General features: G+C 35.9%; 1 protein-coding gene across 2 annotated transcripts in view; it reads left to right on the forward strand.

The window, feature by feature from the left end:
• The window catches only part of DACH2 (dachshund family transcription factor 2), a 632,729-nt gene that overhangs the window by 243,578 nt on the left and 368,361 nt on the right, over positions 1–20,790 (forward strand). For both annotated transcript variants that reach the window (XM_029240658.1, XM_029240659.1), the window contains one exon: positions 1,390–1,502. In XM_029240658.1, coding sequence (XP_029096491.1) covers positions 1,390–1,502 — 113 coding nt within the window. The remainder of the gene's footprint in view (positions 1–1,389; positions 1,503–20,790) is intronic.

Genomic DNA, 20,790 nt, shown 5'->3' on the forward strand with positions numbered 1-20,790 from the left:
AGGATAACAACGCTGAATTAAAGAAAATAAATTATAGCCCAAACTTGAGTAGAAAGAGGGAGAGGAGATTCAGTTTATAAAATTGAAACATTAAATGAGAAAAAAAGAATCTTTCATGCTAGATTGATATACAATATTGATGTACAATGAAAGAAAATAACATCAGCACAGTGTATGAAAAATGAACTGGGTAATAGTACCTCTGTATAAGGTTGCTAGAAGTCGTCTTCATTTGAAAGCAGAGTTTGTCTTACATTGATGGAGCACTTTGCTACTGCAATGTTGATAGAGTGAGGTTTAACTTAAATTTCTTTGTGAACAAAAAGTCATTTTTGGAAATGTTCTCTATCTGAACCTTATACATTTTTGCAGCTTGGGTTATTTAATATAGTATTTTGCAGTATTTTGTCAAAATCCCTCTTATTCAGCTTTGTAAACTGCATTTCTACTAAGAAGCAACAGCAGTATTTTAAGTAACATTAAGAAAGTAATATTTGAAATATACTGCATGACTTGAGAATGACTTGATCCTAATGTTCAGTGACTTATAAGTCTGTTCATGTAGTGACAGCTTCTAAATGATATATTTAGTACACTGACTGTATTAGAGTACAAGATGGAAGCCTGATACTGACTTTCTATTTCATTATTTTATGGATTAACATTTGCAACTGCAAACTGTTCACACCTGGGTGAAGAATGTGCAAATAGAATAGGTTAGGTTAATGTTTTAAGTTTAGCATCAACTCATCAGTTAAAAATACCAATCAACCTGTGAGACAAAACAGCCTAGATTGCAAAGGTGGCAGGTTTCCTTAGTACAGCCACTCCAAGAGAGTGTACTGCTGGTTATACAGCCTGGTTTAAATAATAGGTATGAAATAAACCTGAGGGCAGGGGTTCTTTGTTCCTTGTGGGCTCCCAGCAGCTGTGGAAATGCTAGTAAACATCAGGTCTTATTCTACATATCAGCTTTTTACCCCTCACCTCTGGCATGCTGAACAGAGACTTAATCACTTCATATTCTATACGATCCTAATTCTGTGAGCCCCTATCTCAGATCTCAGTTGCATGTATTAATACCAGGGATCAAGTGTACCTTTAAGAGTGGGGGTAACTTTGGGTTTCTCACAACAGGTAAGCTGTATTGCAAAGTGTTGGCTTGTAAATAGAATCTAAACTAGAAATTGATCTCTTATGGTTTTAATGCTTGCCATAATTATTTTGGAAGTTTAGTATAAAGTATTTGTCCTTTAGTAATCAATGAAAATAGTCTTTAATATAAAAGTATATCATTCTTGGCAATTAAACAAGATTTAGGCGAATGTAGCAAGTGATGGTATTTCCAAAGAGCATATTTTAACCTGATCTTTGTCTGTTTTTCAACAGTTCAAGGCCTGGCAGGCCTCCTAAGCGTTCTTTGGGAGTGTTGCAGGACAATGCTCGCCTTCTGCCCCATTCAGTTCCAGGCCTCTTATCACCAGGCCTTATCACTCCGACAGGTAATAAAATCCATCCGATGATCAGCCTTGTCTCTTCATACTGCTCAGCATTTGAAATGAACTAATATTGATCTAACTGCCTTGTCCTTCAGAGCTTTTCAAGCTCTACTAGAGGTTACATTATTGAATTTTTTTGATTATTCATGAAAACAGTTTTGTTATTCCAGTGACTCAAATCAAATGGACATGACTTAAAAATTAATTGTCATTTCCTTGTAAGAAATCTCTTTCAAGGCCTTATTGTGTGTATGTATGTATGTTTTTGTGTGCTGTGGGCAGAGATGGCGGGGGCTGGGGGGGACTGGCCAAACTAGCATTTTCTCAAAGCCTCCTATGGGATGTAGTATACCTGCTTGTTGATATGTCTCAATAATATTCCTTTTGTTTCCAAAAGTTCTGGGCATCTGTGTATCTTTTCCATGTTATTACTCTAGGATAAAATGTAGAAATAATATGGATCATCCCTGGTAGTACCTTATGATTAGAAAAGAAGAAAGTGCAAGTAGTCATTGTCTTAAATAATGATTCAGTGTTTTTCATCGAACACAGTGATAAACAGTACTCCCCTAAAAATACCAGTCTCATAAACTTGCATTTTTGATTCTCTAAAACAAAGAACATAAAAGCACATAAAACACTCAAAAATAAGCTTGCAACTATACCTCAATTTAAAAAAAGGAATTGAAAAAAAATAAGCTTGCTATTTCTCTAACTGAACCTTTAAAAATCATTAAAGCTACTATGTGGTAGAAAATGTATTTAATGACAATATGATCTTTGTATCTTCAATGATACATAAAACTAAAAAAACCTAATGTGTTTTGGGTATTAGATCCTAGGTAATGCAAAATTATATGAGTAGTAGTCCTTGTCACAGTAGAATTAGGGAGAAGGTCATGTAAACTAATAATTTCAATTTAATTAAAGTATGATAGAGACTATAATACAAGTACATACAAGGTGCTATAATATCACAGAATGGGAGCAACTAAATCAATTTGTTAAGTTGGGTAATGCTCATAGAGATTTGAGTTACGTCTTATAGGCTGAGTGTTGGACAGATGGAGAATCAGAGGAAAAACATCCTCTGTAGACAGATATACACTGATGAGAAAGGGCCTGGTATGCTAGGGGGAATAGCAATTAAGTGGAAGAGATGGGAGCAGAGATTTAAGATGGGAGACTTATAGGTGATACAGTTAGAGTTAGAGTTAGAGTTAGAAAGAGTGGGAAAAACCAGCTTGTGAAGCTATCTTGTTTAACAGTTTTTTCCCTATAGACCAATGGTTTTCCAAAGGGTCTTTCAAGGACTTTCCTTACTGGCTGACATGGGATTGGGGAAGTACTTCTAGGTTCCCCACTTCTGCCTCAGAATTTTACATGTTCTATTTCATATAGGATTTTGTTCAAATAAAAAAAAAAGCTGCTGTAGGTAAAAGGAACCACTGATAAGTAACTGAGTAAATGCTTTAAAAACAATTGCTGTTGAAGGTAAGTAGCAATGAAGGAAGAAATACTGAGGACCTGAATTGAGGAGAATTCAAGAGTAGAAAAGAGATTCATAGTTGCTTCATAATTAGAATTAAACACACTTGATAACTGATCAAAATAGAGAGCAAGAGGATGAAATCTAGGATGATTCATGTCTAGCCTAGGTTATAAGTTGGATGATTATGTCATTAGCTAAGATAGAGAATTTAGGAAGAGACTCAGACTTTGGGGATTAGATAATGATTTTTTAGACTTTAAATATTTATAAACAAATTCTGATACAAGAAGAAAGCAGCCCTGTGCATATAAATGAATATAGAGGGCATAACAGTGCCTGAAATATATTACCTTGGTGCTCAATAAATGATAATGTATTTATTGACTTCTAAAATACATTGACAGAGCCTAGAATCAGTACCATGTAAATAATCAGGTCTGTGTCCTGATGAAAGATGTATCCTATGTAGATGGAAGAAAAAAAGGATTTTATAATTGCTTTGAGGCTAATGTACTCTTGAGTAAACTTCGGTACCTTATCTGTTGAGAAAAACCTGTAATATATATTAAGTTTCTATTAGTACCAGACATGGGTGCTAAGTGTTTTATATACGCTTCATTTAATCTTATAGTAACCTTATGAATATTGTCTTCATTTTTCAAGTAAACAATGTATGGCTCAGTGAGTTTAAATTAATTGCTTGAGGTTACAGAGCAACTGAGTGGCAGAACTGGGTTTCAGACCCAGGTCTTTTAAAGTCCAGGGCCCATACTTTTTCCTCATCATCATGATGTCTTATAGTAAATGGTAAAATCCAGTTTGAGGTTTTCATCCCCTCCTAATTTACTTGGCATGTATGCTTCAATTCCTACAAGATAACGGAGCCTCCTTCCTTGGATTAGAGCCTTGGCCTTCCGTCTTACAACTTGGATTTACCACAATGAGAATTATTGGAACAAAAAAAGACTCCTCAATTCATAACCCTTTGCTTGTGCCTAGAATGAGATGATAGAGATAGATAAAGGATTGAGTAGGGAAAGGCATGAATACTTCAGTTTAAATAGCAGACAGTAGAAAAATCATTAAACGGGAAGGAAGAGGAATCTGCACAGCTCTATAGTAATTTCTCTTCTTAGAATACATTAATTTATTTTACATGCTCAAGGATATCCTACTCAATTACAGTCATATAAGAAGAAAAATGCTCTGTAAGCGAAGTAGAAATAATTCTGGGATTATGCATTATTTTGCATTAGACACACTTCTTCACTCCTCCATTAGCAAAGATAATTGAGATAGAATCAATTCTCAATTTAGCTATCAGTAAGTTTCATATTTGGCATTATACTTATTATCCATTAAAAACTTAACTTTCATTAATTTTTCTTAAATATACTTTTGAAGAATTCAGTTGATATTTTTAATATGATCTGTTATGGGTTGAGAATTATCCTTTTTTCCCAAATGATTGTTAAAATGCTTTACAGTGTTTTCCTGTTTCAGGTTCTTATGTCTCAACATTTTTTTGTAAAGAAAAAGATAATATTTTACAGCTCTGTATAATTTTACATACAACTGTCAAATTAATTATTGATAAGAGTCTGCTGTTATCTTCTGTTTCAATGTCATATGTCTGGAGAAGCCTCTTTGAACCCTACTGAGTTTGCCTAAGTAAATGAAACTTGTTCTCCATTTGCTTATATTATTTCTTTGCATTTGCAATTTGAAAATGGGGTCTAAGGGTAACAAAATGCAATGATCATGACATCACTTTTTAAATATAGTGATGCTTTTGTATATTATTTTTGCCTTTAAATTGTTATTTTTCCCCCAACAGTTGCAAGCAAAAAAATGAAAGTAAAAAGGTTTAGAAATGGTTAAGTCATTTGAGAAGAGCTCTCTTATTTATTCATATAGCTTGACATGTAAATTCTTAAAAATGCAGAATAATATCAGGTATGCCGTATTGTTTTATCTGCTTAGCATAAAGGTATTTCAAATTTTCTACTTTATGTGATTTTATTTCCTTTTTTGATGTGTATCATTTTTCCATTTCAAAGATGTTTATTTTCCTCTTTGTTATATTTCCTCTGTATAATGGAAACTGATTCATTCAAACCCCACTAATTCAGATCTTGAGATAATTCAGAGAGTGGCTATGCTAAAGTCTCTGGTATTAATAAACGTATCTCATTTAGCAAATGAAAAGTATAAATAAAAATGTGTGTGTGTGCGTGTGTGTGTGTGCGTGTGTGTGTGTGCATTGGTGTAGGGTCATTAAAATACTTGGGAAATTTAAATGTACTTAGGTATCTAAAAATTACTCCAAAAATTAATTTCTATACATATAATCAACATACTAATTACTGATGATAATTCTTTTTTCACTAAGATAGGACCCACAGGTGCTATTCTTGACAATATTGTCTGATATCAATTTAGAGATTATATCTATGTAACTACAGACCAAGAGATATAGTATGTATGTATATATGTATGTATCTATCATCAATTAATATCTGTCTATAGATAAAAATGTATATGAATTCATGATTTTCATTTAACATATGTTTCTTTTTTAAATTGGAGTATAATTGTTTTGCAATGTTTTGTTAGTTTCTACTGTACAATGGAGTGAATCAGCTATATGTATACCTATATCCCCTCCTTCTTGGACCTCCCTCCCACAACCCCCCATCCCACCCATCTAGGTAGTGACAGAGCACCGTGCTGAGCTTCCTGTGCTTTATAGCATGTTCCCACTAGCTATCTGTTTTACGCATAGTAGTGTATATATGTCAATCCTAGTCTCCCAATTCATCCCACCCTCCCCTTCCCCTCCTGTGTCCACATATCTGTTCTCTATGTCTATGTCTCTATGCCCATCCTGCAATAGGTTCCTCTGTACCATTTTTCTAGATTCCACATATATGCATTAATATATGATATTTGTTTTGCTCTTTCTGACTTACTTCACTCTGTACGACAGACTCTAGCTCCATCAACATCTCTACAAATAACCCAATTTCGTTCCTTTTTATGGCTGAGTAATATTCCGTTGTATATATGTACCACATCTTCTTTATCCATTCATCTGTTGTTGAACATTTAGGTTGTTTCCATGTAAATAGTGCTACAATGAACCTTGGGGTACATGTGTCCTTTTGAATTATGGTTTTCTCAGGGACTATGCCTAGTAGTGGGATTGCTGGGTCATATGGTAGTTCTATTTTTAGTTTTTTAAGGGACCTGCATACTGTTCTCCACAGTGGCTGTATCAATTTACATTCCCACCAACAGTGCAAGAGGATTCCCTTTTCTCTACACCATCTCCAGCATTTATTGTTTGTAGATTTTTTGATGCTGGCCATTCTGACTAGTGTGAGGTAATACTGCATTGTAGTTTTGATTTGTATTTCTCTAATAATTAGTGATGTTGAACATCTTTTCATGTGCTTCTTGTCCATATGTATGTCTTCTCTGGTGAAATGTCTATTTAGGTCTTCTGCCCATTTTTTAATTGGGTTGTTTGGGTTTTTTTGATATTGAGCTCCATGATCTGTTGTATATTTTGGAGATTAATCCTTTGTTGCTTCTTTTGCAAATATTTTCTCCCATTCTGAGGGCTGTCTTTTCATTAACATATGTTTCCTGAACATCTGTTCTGCACCAAACAATATGAGAAAACATTACAACACATTGAAATAAAATTCATTTTTTTTTTTTTTTGGCGGTACGTGGGCCTCTCACTGTTGTGGCCTCTCCCGTTGCGGAGCACAGGCTCCGGATGCACAGGCTCAGCGGCCACGGCTCACAGGCCTAGCCGCTCCACGGCATGTGGGATCTTCCCGGACCGGGGCACGAACCCGCGTTCCCTGCATCGGCAGGCAGACTCTCAACCACTGCACCACCAGGGGAGCCCTAAAATTCATTTTGTGAGTCATATTTTTCTCAAATTCCATCAGCCTTTAATTGAGTTACTACAAAAAGATGAAATTTAATTTTTTTTGCCTTCATATATTGCACTGCTGATATTCTCATCTCATGTTTCTGTCTCTGTTTCTATTGTACAATCTGTGTGTCTTAATTCCCTGATAGGTCATTAATACAAAATAATCCTATTACCTAGTATTTTCTGTAAAATATTTTGGGTTATAGAGGGAAAAAGAGGAAAGACTTTTATCCCCATCTTTCTCTTCAGATCTGGAGAAGTGCTGATATCCCTGGATAACATTCAAAGCATGGATTAGTCATGTGTGCCTTTGAATTTCCCAAAATATGACTACCTCCCTTTCCTCAGTATATGAACTATTTCAAACAGACAGACATGGAATTTGGCCTGAGAGAGATTTAAGCTGACAACTTACAAGGAAGTAATAAAGTGCTTCAAATGAAATTCCTGTAGTGTTCACTCTTTAAAAGCTAGCAGATTCTTCATCTGTTTGTTTTTTTTTCTTCAAGTTCTATTGTGACAAAATATTTTTAGGAATTTCAGCTGCCATCCAACTCCTTGGGAAACTGAGCCTGTGAATATCCAATTCTGTAATAGTAGCTACAACAATCAACTCAGGATTGGCAGAGCCATAAGTAGAATCCTGCCAGGTCTTTGCAGTGAGATGTTAGCTTCATGATATGGTATAATGCCAGTTAGCCTGATAGCATGATTGGAATCAGCACCCTTCCCTTTTCAAGATGCATTTCATATTCTTACTCAGTTGGCTTGGATGCTAAGAAGTGGTCATAAGGAGGATAGAGTGGTCCTAGGCCTTTCTTCTGTGAGTGTAAGACAGGAGAGATCTATCTAGAAAGAACCAAACCAACCTTTTTAATGGTCAACTTAAGACATTTCTGTTTCTGTGACTATCTTTGACTTTTTCAATGAGTAATATTGTAAAGCATGCTTCATGTCACACAAATGGTAACTGCTTTCATGTCATTGCATTTTCTTTATTTCTCGTGTGTCCAGGAAGAACCATTGGCCTAATAGGAGCCAGAGTTGAATGACTAAAATTTTCTAATATAGAGTTTAGACGAACATACAATTTCGGTATCTCCACTAAACAAAAAGATTAACTACATCAGTTTAATAACAGGAACTTCATTCATTATATTAGCCAAATCTGGGTTTCCAAAACACTGATTTATATTTAAATATTTGTCAGTGCTTTTTTTCTATATATATTATAATTATCCTAACCTAAAAATGTCTCCACCCAATGTTTTTAGATGCTTGCAAATCATTTTTGTATTATATTGATGGCTCATAGAGCAAAAGCCATTGCTTATTTCCAATGTAGATGGAGGAGAAAACTTGGAATTTAAGCAAACCTTACAGGATGATGATGGTGATGATGATGATGATAAGCTTTATAGTGCTTTATTAAGCGCTCCCAAATCTTTAATGTGTGTCTATGTGTATATAGGTAGCTAAACTTTAAGTTTTAAAAAAGAACACTTTTCAAGGTCCATCCATGTTGTCATGAATGATGGGATTTTATTCTTTTTTATGGCTGAGTAGTATTCCATTTTATATGTATACCACTTCTTCATTACGCATTCATCTATTGATGGGAACATAGGTTTATTCCATATCTTGGCTATTGTAAATAATGCTGCAATGAATATAGGAGAATAAATATCTTTTCAAAATAGTGGTTTTGTTTTCTTTGGATAAATCTCCAGTAGTGGAGTTGCTGGATCATATGGTAGTTCTATTTTTAATTTTTTGAGGAACCTTCATACTATTTTCCATAATGGCTACACCAATTACATTCACACCAACAATGCAAAGGGGCTTGCTATTCTCCACATCCTTGCCAATACTCGTTTTCTGTTGTCTTTTTCATAATATCCATCCTGATAGGTGTGAGGTGATACCTCATTGTGATTTTGATTTGAGTTTCCCTGATGAATAGTGGTGTTGAGCATTTTTTCATGTGCTTGTTGGCAGTTTGTATGTCTTCCTTGGAAAAATGTCTACTCAGATTTAATCAGGTTGTTTGTTCTTTTGATGTTGAATTGTATGAATTTTTTGTATATGAACTCCTTATCAGATACATCCTTTGAAAATATGTTCTCCCATTCAGTAGGTGACATTTACATTCTGTTGATAGTTCCCATCACTGTACAAAAGCTTTTTACTTCGATGTAGTCCCATGTATTTATTTTGCTTTTGTTTCCCTTGCCCGAGATGTATCAAAAAAATATTATCAAAACCGATGTCAAAGAGTTTATTGCCTGTGTTTTCTTCTAGGAGTTTTATAGTTTCAGGTCCTACATTTAAGTCTTCAATCTATTTTGAATTTATATTTGTTCATGGTGTGAGATAGTAATCCAGTTTAATTCCTTTGCAAGTAACTGTTACGTTTCCCACACTATTTACTGAAGAGGTTGTCTTTTCACCATTGTATGTTCTCACATTCTCTGTTGTAGATTAATCGATCATAAGTGTGTGGGTTTATTTCTGGGCTCTCTATTCTGTACCGCTGATCTACGTGTCTGTATTTGTGCCAGTACCATACAGATAGGATTACTATAGTTTCGTAGTATAGTTTGAAATCAGGAGTGTGACATCTCCAGTTTTGTACTTTTTTTCCTTAATATTGGTTTAGCTATTTGGGGTCATTTGTGTTTCCATAAAAAGTTTAGAATTTGGGGGCTTCCCTGGTGGCGCAGTGGTTGAGAGTCCGCCTGCCGATGCAGGGGACACAGGTTCGTGCCCCGGTCCGGGAAGATCCCACATGCCACGGAGTGGCTGGGCCCGTGAGCCATGGCCACTGAGCCTGCGCATCCGGACGGCAACGGGAGAGGCCACAACAGTGAGAGGCCCGCGTACCACAAAAAAAAAAAAAAAAAAAAAAAAAAACGTTTAGAATTTGTATTCTAATCCAAACGAGGAATTATTTATTACACTTCTATGAAAAATGCCATTCGTATTTTGAAAGGGATTGCATTGAATCTGTAGATTGCCTTGGGTAGTATGGTTGTTTTAACAATATTAATTCTTCCAGTCCATGAACATGGTATATTTTCCATCTGTTTGTGTCATCTTCAGTCTTGTTCATCAGTGTCTTATAGCTTCTTTGAACAGGTCTTTTCCTACTTAGATTTATTCCTTGGCATTTTATACTTTTTAATGCGATTGTAAATGGGACTGTTTTCTTAATTTCTCTTTCTGATAGTTCATTGTTAGTGTCTAGAAATGCAACAGATTTCTATATATTAATTTTATATCCTGCAACTTTACTGAATTCACTGATGAGTTCTAGTGTTTTGGTGGTATCTTTAGGATTTTCTATATGTATTATAATACCATCTGCATAGTAACAATGACAGTTTTATTTCTTCCATTCCAATTTGGATTCCTTATATTTCTTTTTCTTGTCTGGTTGCAGTGGCTAGGACTTCCAAAACTATGTTGCATAAAATTGGTGAGAGTGGGCATCCTAGTCTTGTTCCTGATTTTAGAGAATATACTTTCAGTTTTTCACTGTTGAGTATGATGTTAGCTGTGGGCTTGTCATATAAGGCCTTTATTAGGTCAAGTTTTGTTGCCTCTATGCCCATTTTGTGGAGAGTTCTTATAGTAAATGGATGTTGACTTTTTAAAAAAATATTTCATTGAAGTTTAGGTGATTTATATTTTCTGTATTTTTACTGTAGAGCTAAGTGATTCAGTTATACATATATATATATATATATATATTTCTTTTTCATATTCGTTTCCAGGATGGTTTATCACAGGATATTGAATATAGTTCCCTGTGCTATAAAGTAGGACCTTGCTGTTTGTTTTTCTTTTTTTAACATCTTTATTGGAGTATAATTCCTTTACAATGGTGTGTTAGTTTCTGCTTTATAACAAAGTGAATCAGCTATAAATATACATATATCCCCATATCGCCCCCCTCTTGCATCTCCCTTCCACCCTCCATAACTCACCCTTCTAGATGGTCACAAAGCACTGAGCTGATCTCCCTGTGCTATATGGCTGCTTCCCACTACCTATGTATTTTACATTTGGAGGTATATATAAATCCATGCCACGCTCTCACTTCTTCCCAGCTTACCATTCCACCTCCCCATGTCCTCAAGTCCATTCTCTACATCTGCATCTTTATTCCTGTCCTGCCCCTAGGTTCTTCAGAACCATTTTTGTTTCAGATTCCATATATAATGTTAGCATATGGTATTTGTTTTTCTCTTTCTGACTTACTTCACCCTATATGACAGACTCTAGGTCCATCCACCTCACTATAAATAAATCACTATCATTTCTTTTTATGGCTGAATAATATTACATTGTATATATGTGCCACATCTTCTTTATCCATTCATCTGTTAATGGACACTTAGGTTGCTTCGTGCTGGCTATTGTACATAGAGCTGCAATGAACATTGTGGTACATGACACGTTTTTTTTTGTTTTTTTTTTTCATTAACTAATCAGGTTTATTTGAAAATCATGTTTATAACTAGCTTAAACATTTAAGATTTAGGCTTCAGTAAGGTATGTAGTATTCACATTATTCGTTTATTGTAAGAGTTTGTTTCTAGGGCTTTTTTTTTTTTAAAACATCTTAATTGGGGTATAATTGCTTTACAATGGTGTGTTAGTTTCTGCTTTATAACAAAGTGAATCAGTTATACATATACATATGTTCCCATATGTCTTCGCTCTTGCGTCTCCCTCCCTCCCACTCTCCCTATCCCACCCCTCCAGGCTGTCACAAAGCACCGAGCTAATATCCCTGTGCCTTGCGGCTGATTCCCCCTAGCTATCTACCTTACTACGTTTGTTAGTGTGTATATGCATGACACATTTTGAATTATGGTTTTCTCAGGTTATATGCCCAGTAGTGGGATTGCTGGGTTGTATGGTAGTTCTATTTTTAGTTTTTTAAGGACCTTTCATACTGTTCTCCATAGTGACTGTATCAATGTACATTCCCACCAAAAGTGTATGAGGGTTCCCTTCTCTCCACACCCTCTCCAACATTTATTGTTTGTAGATATTTTGATTATGGCCATTCTGACAACTGTGAGGTGATACCACATTGTAGTTTTGATTTGCATTTCTGTAATGATTAATGATGTTGAACATTCTTTCATGAGTTTGTTGGCAATCTGTATATCTTCTTTGGAGAAATGTCTATTTATGTCTTCTGTCCATTTTTGGACTGCATTGTTTGTTTATTTGATATTGAGCTGCATGAGCTGCTTGTAAATTTTGGAGATTAATCCTTTGTCAGTTGCTTCATTTGCAAATATTTTCACCCATTTAGAGGGTTGTCTTTTCATCTTGTTTATGATTTCCTTTGCTGTGCAAAACCTTTTAAGTTTCATTAGATCCCATTTGTTTATTTTTGTTTTTATTTCCATTTCTCTAGAAGGTGGGCCAAAAAAGGATCTTGCTGTGTTTTATGTCAGAGTGTTCTGCCTATGTTTTCCTCTAAGAGTTTGATAGTGTCTGGCCTTACATTTAGGTCTTTAATCCATTTTGAGTTTATTTTTGTGTATGGTGTTAGGGAGTGTTCTAATTTTATTCTTTTACATGTAGCTCTCCAGGTTTCGCAGCAGCAATTATTGAAGATGCTGTCTTTTCTCCATTGTATATTCTTGCCTCCTTTATCAAAGATAGGGTGACCATATGTGTGTGGGTTTATCTCTGGGTTTTCTATTCTATTCCATTAATCTATATTTCTGTTTTTGTGCCAGTACCATACTGTCTTGATTACTGTAGCTTTGTAGTATAGTCTGAGGTCCAGGAGCCTGATTCCTCCAGCTCCGTTTTTCTTTCTCAAGATTGCTTTGGCTCTTTGGGGTCTTTTGTGTTTCCATACAAATTGTGATTTTTTTTGTTCTAGTTCTGTGAAAAATGCCAGTGGTAGTTTGATAGGGATTGCATTGAATCTGTAGATTGCTTTGAGTAGTATAGTTATTTTCACAATGTTGATTCTTCCAATCCAAGTACATGTTATATCGCTCCATCTATTTGTATCATCTTTAATTTCTTTCTTCAGTGTCTTATAATTTTCTGCATACAGGTCTTTTGTCTCCCATGGTAGGTTTATTCCTAGGTATTTTATTCTTTTTGTTGCAATGGTAAATGGGAATGTTTTCTTAATTTCACTTTCAGATTTTTCATCATTAGTGTATAAGAATGCAAGAGATTTCTGTGCATTAATTTTGTATCCTGCTACTTTACCAAATGCATTGATTAGCTCTAGGAGTTTTCTGGTAGCATCTTTAGGATTCTCTATGCATACTATCATGTCATTGGCAAACAGTGACAGTTTAATTCTTTTCCGTTTTGGATTCGTTTTTTTTCTTTTTCTTCTCTGAATGCTGTGGTAAAACTTCCAAAACTATGTTGAATAATGATGGTGAGAGTGGATATCCTTGTCTTCTTCCTGATCTTAGAGGAAGTGGTTTCAGTTTTTCACCATTGAGAACATTGTTGGCTGTGGGTTTTTCATATATGGCCTTTATTATGTTGAGGTAAGTTCCCTCTATGCCTACTTTCTGGAGCGTTTTTATCATACATGGGTGTTGAATTTTGTCAAAAGCTTTCTCTCTATCTCTTGAGATGATCATATGGTTTTTCTCCTTCAATTTGTTAATATGGTGTATCACAGTGATTGATTTGCATATATTGAAGAATCCTTGCATTCCTGGGATAAACCCCAGTTGACCATGCTGTATGATCCTTTTAATGTGCTGTTGGATTCTGTTTGCTAATATTTTGTTGAGGATTTTTGCATCTATGTTCATCAGTGCTATTGGCCTGTAGTTTTCTTTTTTGTGTGACATGTTTGTCTGGTTTTGGTATCAGGGTGATGGTGGCCTCGCAGAATGTGTTTGGGAGTCTTCCTCCCTCTGCTATATTTTGGAAGAGTTTGAGAAGGATAGGTGTTAGCTCTTCTGTAAATGTTTGATAGAATTCACCTCTGAAGCCTTCTGGTCCTGGGCTTTTGTTTGTTGGAAGATTTTTAATCACAGTTTCGATTTCAGTGCCTGCATTGGTCTTTTTATATTTTCTGTTTCTTCCTGGTTCAGTCTTGGAAGGTTGTGCATTTCTAAGATTTTGTCCATTTCTTTCAGGTTGTCCAGTTTATTGGCATATAGTTGCTTATAGTAATCTCTCATGGTCCTTTGGCTTTCTGCAGTGTCAGTTGTTACTTCTCCTTTTTCATTTCTAATTCTATTGATTTGAGACTTCTCTCCTTTTGTCTTGATGAGTCTGGCTAATGGTTTATCAATCTTGTTTATCTTCTCAAAGAGCAAACTTTTAGTTTTACTGATGTTTGCTATAGTTTTCCACATTTCCTTTTCATTTATTTCTGGTCTGATATTTATGATTTCTTTCCTTCTGCTAACTTTGGGGTTTCTTTTGTTCTTCTTTCTCTAAGTTCTTTGGGTGTAAGGTTAGGTTGTTTATTTGACATGTTTCTTGTTTCTTGAGTTAGGATTGTACTGCTATAAACTTCCCTCTTAGAACTGCTTTTGCTGCATCCCATTGGTTTTGGGTCATCGTGTTTTCATTGTAATTTGTTTCTAGGTATTTTTTGAGTTACTCTTTGATGTATTCAGTGATCTCTTGGTTATTTAGTAGTGTATTGTTTAGCCTCTATGTGTTTGTATTTCCTACAGAATTTTTCCTGTAATTGATATGTAGTCTCATAGCATTGTGGTCAGAAAAGACACTTGATACAATTTCAATTTTCTGAAATTTACAAAGGCTTGATTTGTGACCCAAGGTATGATCTATCCTGGAGAATGTTCCATGAGCATTTGAGAAGAAACTATATTCTGTTGTTTTTGGATGGAATGTCCTATAAATATCAATTAAGTCCATCTTGTTTAATGTGTCATTTAAAGCTTGTGTTTCCTTATTTATTTTCATATTGGATGATCTGTCCATTGGTGAAAGTGGGGTGTGAAAGTCCTTTTCTATGATTGTGTTACTGTCAATTTCCCCTTTTATGGCTGTTAGCATTTGCTTTATGTATTGAGGTGCTTCTTTGTTGGGTGCATAAATATTTACATTTGCTAAATCTTCTTGGATTGATCCCTTGATCATTATGTAGTTTCCTTCTTTGTCTCTTGTAATAGTCTTTATTTTAATGTCTATTTTTTCTGATATGAGTTTTTTAACTCCAGCTTTCTTTTGATTTCCATTTGCATGAAATACCTTTTTCCATCCCCTCGCTTTCAGTCTGTATGTGTCCCTAGGTCTGAAGTGGGTCTCTTAGAGACAGGATATATATGGGTCTTGTTTTTGTATCCATTCAGCCAGTCTTTGTCTTTTTGTTGGAGCATTTAATGCATTTACATTTAAGGTAATTATCAATATGTGTGTCCCTATTACCATTTTCTTAATTCATTTAGGTTTGTTATTGTAGGTCTTTTCCTTCTCTTGTGTTTCCTATGTAGAATAGTTCCTTTAGCATGTGTTGTAAAGCCTGTTTGGTGGTGCTGAATTCTCCTATCTTTTGCTTGCCTGTAACAGTTTTAATTTCTCTGTCATATCTGAATGAGATCCTTGCTGGGCAGAGTAATCTTGGTTTTAGGTTTTTCCCTTTCTTCACTTTATATGTGTCCTGCCACTCCTCTCTGTCGTGCAGAGTTTCTGCTGAAAAATCAGCTGTTAACCTTATGGGGATTCCCGTGGATGTTATTTGTTGCTTTTCCCTTGCTGCTTTTAAATTTTTTTCCTTTTATTTAATTTTTGATAGCCTGATTAATATGTGTGTTGGAGAGTTTCTCCTTGGATTTGTCCTTTATGGGACTCTGAACTTCCTGTACTTGATTAACTATTTCTTTCCCTTATTAGGGACGTTTTCAACTACAATCTCTTCAAATATTTTCTCAGTCCCTTTCTTTTTCTCTTCTTCTTCTGGGACACCTATCATTCGAATGTTGGTGCTTTTAATGTTGTCCCAGAGGTCTCTGAGGCTCTCCATGATTCTTTTCATTCTTTTTTTTTTTTTTTATTCTGCTCTGTGGTAGTTATTTCCACTATTGTATCTTCCAGGTTACTTACCCATTCTTCTGCCTCAGTTATTCTGCTGTTGATTTCTTCTAGAGAATTTTTAATTTCATTTATTGTGCTGTTCATCTCTGTTTGTTCGCTCTTTATTTCTTCTAGGTCCTTGTTAAACCTTTCTTGAATTTTCTCCATTCTATTTCCAAGATTTTTGATCGTCTTTACTATCATTACTCTGATTTCTTTTTCAGGTAGGCTGCTTATTTCCTCTTTATTTTTTTGTTTTGATGGGGTTTTACCTGCTCCTTCATCTGCTGTGTGTTCCTCTGTCTTCTCATTTTGCTTAACTTACTGTATTTTGGGGTCTCCTTTTTGCAGGCTGCAGGTTCATAGTTCCCATTGTTTTTAGTGTTTGCCCCAAGTGGTTAAGGTTTCTTCAGTGGGTAGTGTAGGCTTCCTGGTGGAGGGGACTAGTGCCTATGTTCTGGTGGATGAGGCTGGATCTTGTCTTTTGGTGTGCAGGACTGCATCTGTTGGTGCGTTTTGGGTTTCCTGTGACAGTATTATGGTTTTAGGCGGCCTCTCTTCTAATAGGTGGTGTTGTTTACGGTCTTGCTAGTTGTTTGGCATAGGTTGTCCAGCACTGTAGCTTGCTGGTCATTGAGTGGAGCTAGGTCTTAGCATTCACATGGAGATCTCTGGGAGGGCTTTTGCCATTTGTTATTTCATGGAGCCAGGAGGTCTCTGGTGGACCAATGTCCTGAACTTGGTTCTCCCAATTCAGAGGCTCAGGCTTTACTCCCAGCTGTATCACCAAGACCCTGTCAGCCACATGGCTCAGAATAAAAGGGAGAAAAAAAGAAAGAAAATAATAAAATAAAGTTATGAAAATAAAATATATTAGTAATTAAACAAATTAAAAAGTAATAAAGAAATAGAGAGAAGAAAAGAAAGAAGAGAGCAACCAAACTAAAAAACAAATCCACCAATGTTAACAAGCGCTAAAAACTATCCTAGAAAACAAACAAATGAAACAAAACAAAAAATGGACAGACAGAACCCCAGGACAAATGGTAAAAGCAAAGTTATACAGACAAAATCATGCAAAGAAGCACACACATACAGACCCACAAAAAGAGAAAAAGGAAAAAAAAATATATATATATAATAAAAGGAAGAGAGCAACCAGATCAATAAACAAATCTACCAATCATAATACACTCTAAATACTAAACTAAGATAAACATAAAAACAGAAACAAATTAGATGCAGAAAGCTAACCCCAAGTCTACAGTTGCTCCCAAAATACACCACCTCAATTTTGGGATTATTCGTTGTCTATTCAGGTATTCCAGAGATGCAGGGTACATCAAGTTGATTTTGGAGATTTAATCCACTGCTCCTGAGGCTGCTGGGAGAAATTTCCCTTTCTCTTCTTTGTTCACACAGCTCCTGGGGTTCATCTTTGGATTTGGCCCCGCTTCTGTGTGTACGTCACCTGAGGGTGTTTATTCTTCGCTCAGAGAGGATGGGGTTAATGTAGCAGCTGATTAGGAGGCTCTGGCTCACTCTGGCTGGGGGCAAGGAGGGGTAAGGAATGTGGGGTGAGCCTGTGGCAGCAGAAACCGGCATGACATTGCAACAGCCTGAGGCGCCCTCTATGTTCTCCCAGGGAAGTTGTCCCTGGATCACAGGACCCTGGCAGTGGCGGGCAGCATAGAATCCCAGGAGGGGAGGTGTGGAGAGTGACCTGTGCTTGTACACAGGTTTCTTGGTGGCTGCAGCAACAGCCTTAGTGTTTCATGCCCATCTCTAGTGTCTGGGCTGATAGCCGTGGCTCATGTCCATCTCTGGAGCTCGTTTAGGTGGTGCTCTGAATGCCCTCTCCCCGCACACCCTGAAACAATGGTCTCTTGCCTCTTAGGCAGGTCCAGACTCTTTCCCAGGCTCTTTCCCGGCTAGCCGTGGTGCACTAGCCCCCTTCAGGCTGTGTTCACACAGCCAATCCCAGTCCTCTCCCTGGGATCTGACCTCCAAAGCCCGAGCCTGAGCTCCCAGCCCACCCCCACCGCCCCCCTGGCGGGTGAGCAGACAAGCTTCTCAGGCTGGTGAGTGCTGGTCACCGCTGATCCTCTGTGCAGGAACCTCTCCGCTTTGCCCTCTGCACCCTTGTTGCTGCACTCTCCTCCATGCCTCTGAAGTTTCCCTCCCCCTCCACCCACCCCCTTTCTCCACCAGTGAAGGGGCTTCCTAGTGTGTGGAAACGTTTCCTTCTTCACAGCTCCCTCCCAGAAGTGCATGTCCCATCCCTATTTTTTTGTCTGTTTTTTCTTTTTTCTTTTGCCCTACCCTGGTACATGAGGAGTTTCTTGCCTTTTGGGAGGTCTGGGGTGTTCTGCCAGCATTCAGTAGGTGTTCTATAGGAGTTCCATATGCATATGTATTTCTGATGTATTTGTCGGGAGGAAGGTGATCTCCATGTCTTACTCCTCCGCCATCTTGAAGGTCTCTCCCAGACTTTGCTGTTTGGGTGTTGAATTTTGTCAAAGGCTTTTCTGCAACTATTGAGATGATTATATGATTTTTATTTTTTAATTTGTTAATATGGGGTATCTCATTGGTTGATTTGCAGATTTTGATCCATTTTTGTATCCCTGGGATAAATCCCACTTGATCATATTGTATTACCCTTTTAATATATTGTTTAATGTATTGTTGTGGATTTTTGCATCTATAATTATTAGTGATATTGGCCTGTAATTTTCTTTTTTTTGATATCTTTGTCTGGTTTTGGTATCACTGTGATGGTGGCCTCATAAATTGAAATTTGAAGCATTCTTTCTTCAGCAGTTTTTTGGAATAGTTTGAGAAAGATGGGTGTTAACTCTTCTTTAAATGTTTATTAGAATTCACCTGTGAAGATATCTGGTCCTTGAATTTTGTTCATTTTTGTTTATTACAGAGTCTATTTTATTACTTGTAATTGGTCTGTTGGTATTTTCTATTTCTTTCTGGTTCAGTCTTGAGGGATTGTACATTTCTTGGAATTTGTCTATTTGTTATAGGTTGTCCATTTTATTTGTGTATAATTGTTTGTAGAAATCTCTTATTATCATTTGTATTTCTGTGGTGTCAGTTGTGTCTTATCCTTTTTCATTTCTAATTTTATTGATTTCAGCTCTCTCTGTTTCTTGATGAGTATCTCTAAAAGTTTATCAATTCTGTGTATCTTTTCAAAGAACCAGCTCTTAGTTTCATTGATCTTTTCTATTTGTTTTAGTCTCTATTTAGTTTATTTCTATTCTGATCTTTATGATATCTTTCTTTCATTTAACTTTGAGTTTTGTTTGTTCTTTTTCTTGTTACTTTAGGTGTGAGGTTATGTTGTTTGTTATTTTTCTTTTTCCTGAGTTAGGCTTGTATCACTATACAATTCCTTTTAGAAGTGCTTTTGCTGTGTTCCATAGTTTTTAGATTGTTCTGTTATAATTTTCATTTGTCTCCTGGTGTTTTATGATTTCTTCAGTGATCTATTGGTTGTTTAGTAGCATATTGTGTAGCCTCCACGTGTTTGTGTTTTTTGCAGTCTTTTTTTCTCAAAGGTGATTTCTAGTCTCATAGTGTTGTGGCCGGACAAGTTACTTGATATAATTTCAGTTTTATCTAATTTAATGAGACATTTTGTGGCCTGGCATGTGATATATCCTGGAGAATTGTTCCATGTGTACTTGAAAAAATATGTATTCTGCTGCTTTTGGGTAGAATAGTGTATATATATTTCTTAAGTCCTTCTGGCCTAATGTGTCTTTTAAGGCCAGTGTTTCCTTATTGATTTTCTTTGTGGATGTTGTGTCCATTGATGTACTAGGGGTGTTAAAGTCCCCTACTATTATTGTACTATTATTGTCTTATTGTGAACTTCTCTCATTATATCTGTTAATATTTGTTTTATGTGTTTAGGTGCACCTTTGTTGGATGTATATATACTTACAATTGTTATATCTTCTTGGATCAATGCCTTGATCATTGTGTAATGTCCATCTTTGTCTCTCGTTATTCTTTGTTTTAAAGTCTACTTTTATGGATATAAGTATTGCTACCCTGTCTTTCTTTTCATTCCCATTAGCTGTAATAACTTTTTCCATTCCCTTACTTTCAGCATGTGTGTGCCTTTAGATCTGAAGTGAGTCTCTTGTACACAGCATATATATGGGTCTTGTTTTTGTATCCATTTAGCCACTCTGTGTCTTTTGATTGGAGCATTTAGTTCATTGACATTTAAAGTGATTATTGATAAGTAATTACTTAGAGTTATTGGTTTGTTTTTGTAGTTCTTTTTTGTTCCTTTCTTCTTCTCTTGCTCTCTTCCCTTGTGATTTGATGACTATCTTGAGTGTTATGCTTGGATTTCTTTCTTTCTGTGTGTGTGTGTGCATGTGTGTGTGTGTGCATGTGTGTGTGTGTGTCTATTATAGATTTTTGGTTTCTGGTTACTATGAGGTTTGTATATTGCAGTCTCTCTCTCTCTCTCTCTCTCTCTCTCTCTGATTATTTAAGTTTCTGATTTCATAAGTTTAAACACATTTTAACAACCTTGCATTTTTACTCCACCCCTCCATGTTTACCATTTTTGATATCATATTTTACATCTTTTTTGTGTGTATCCCTTAACTATGTATTGTATATATAGATGATTTCATTCCTTTTCTCTTTTAACCTTTCTACTAGCTTTATACATGCTTGATTTTTTACCTTTACTGTATATTTGCCTTTACCCATGATATTTTTCCTTTTATAATTTTCATATTTCT

This window comes from Monodon monoceros, unplaced genomic scaffold, assembly GCF_005190385.1.
Source record: "Monodon monoceros isolate NGI ecotype Baffin Bay Population unplaced genomic scaffold, NGI_Narwhal_1 Super_Scaffold_22, whole genome shotgun sequence".
NCBI lineage: Eukaryota > Metazoa > Chordata > Mammalia > Artiodactyla > Monodontidae > Monodon > Monodon monoceros.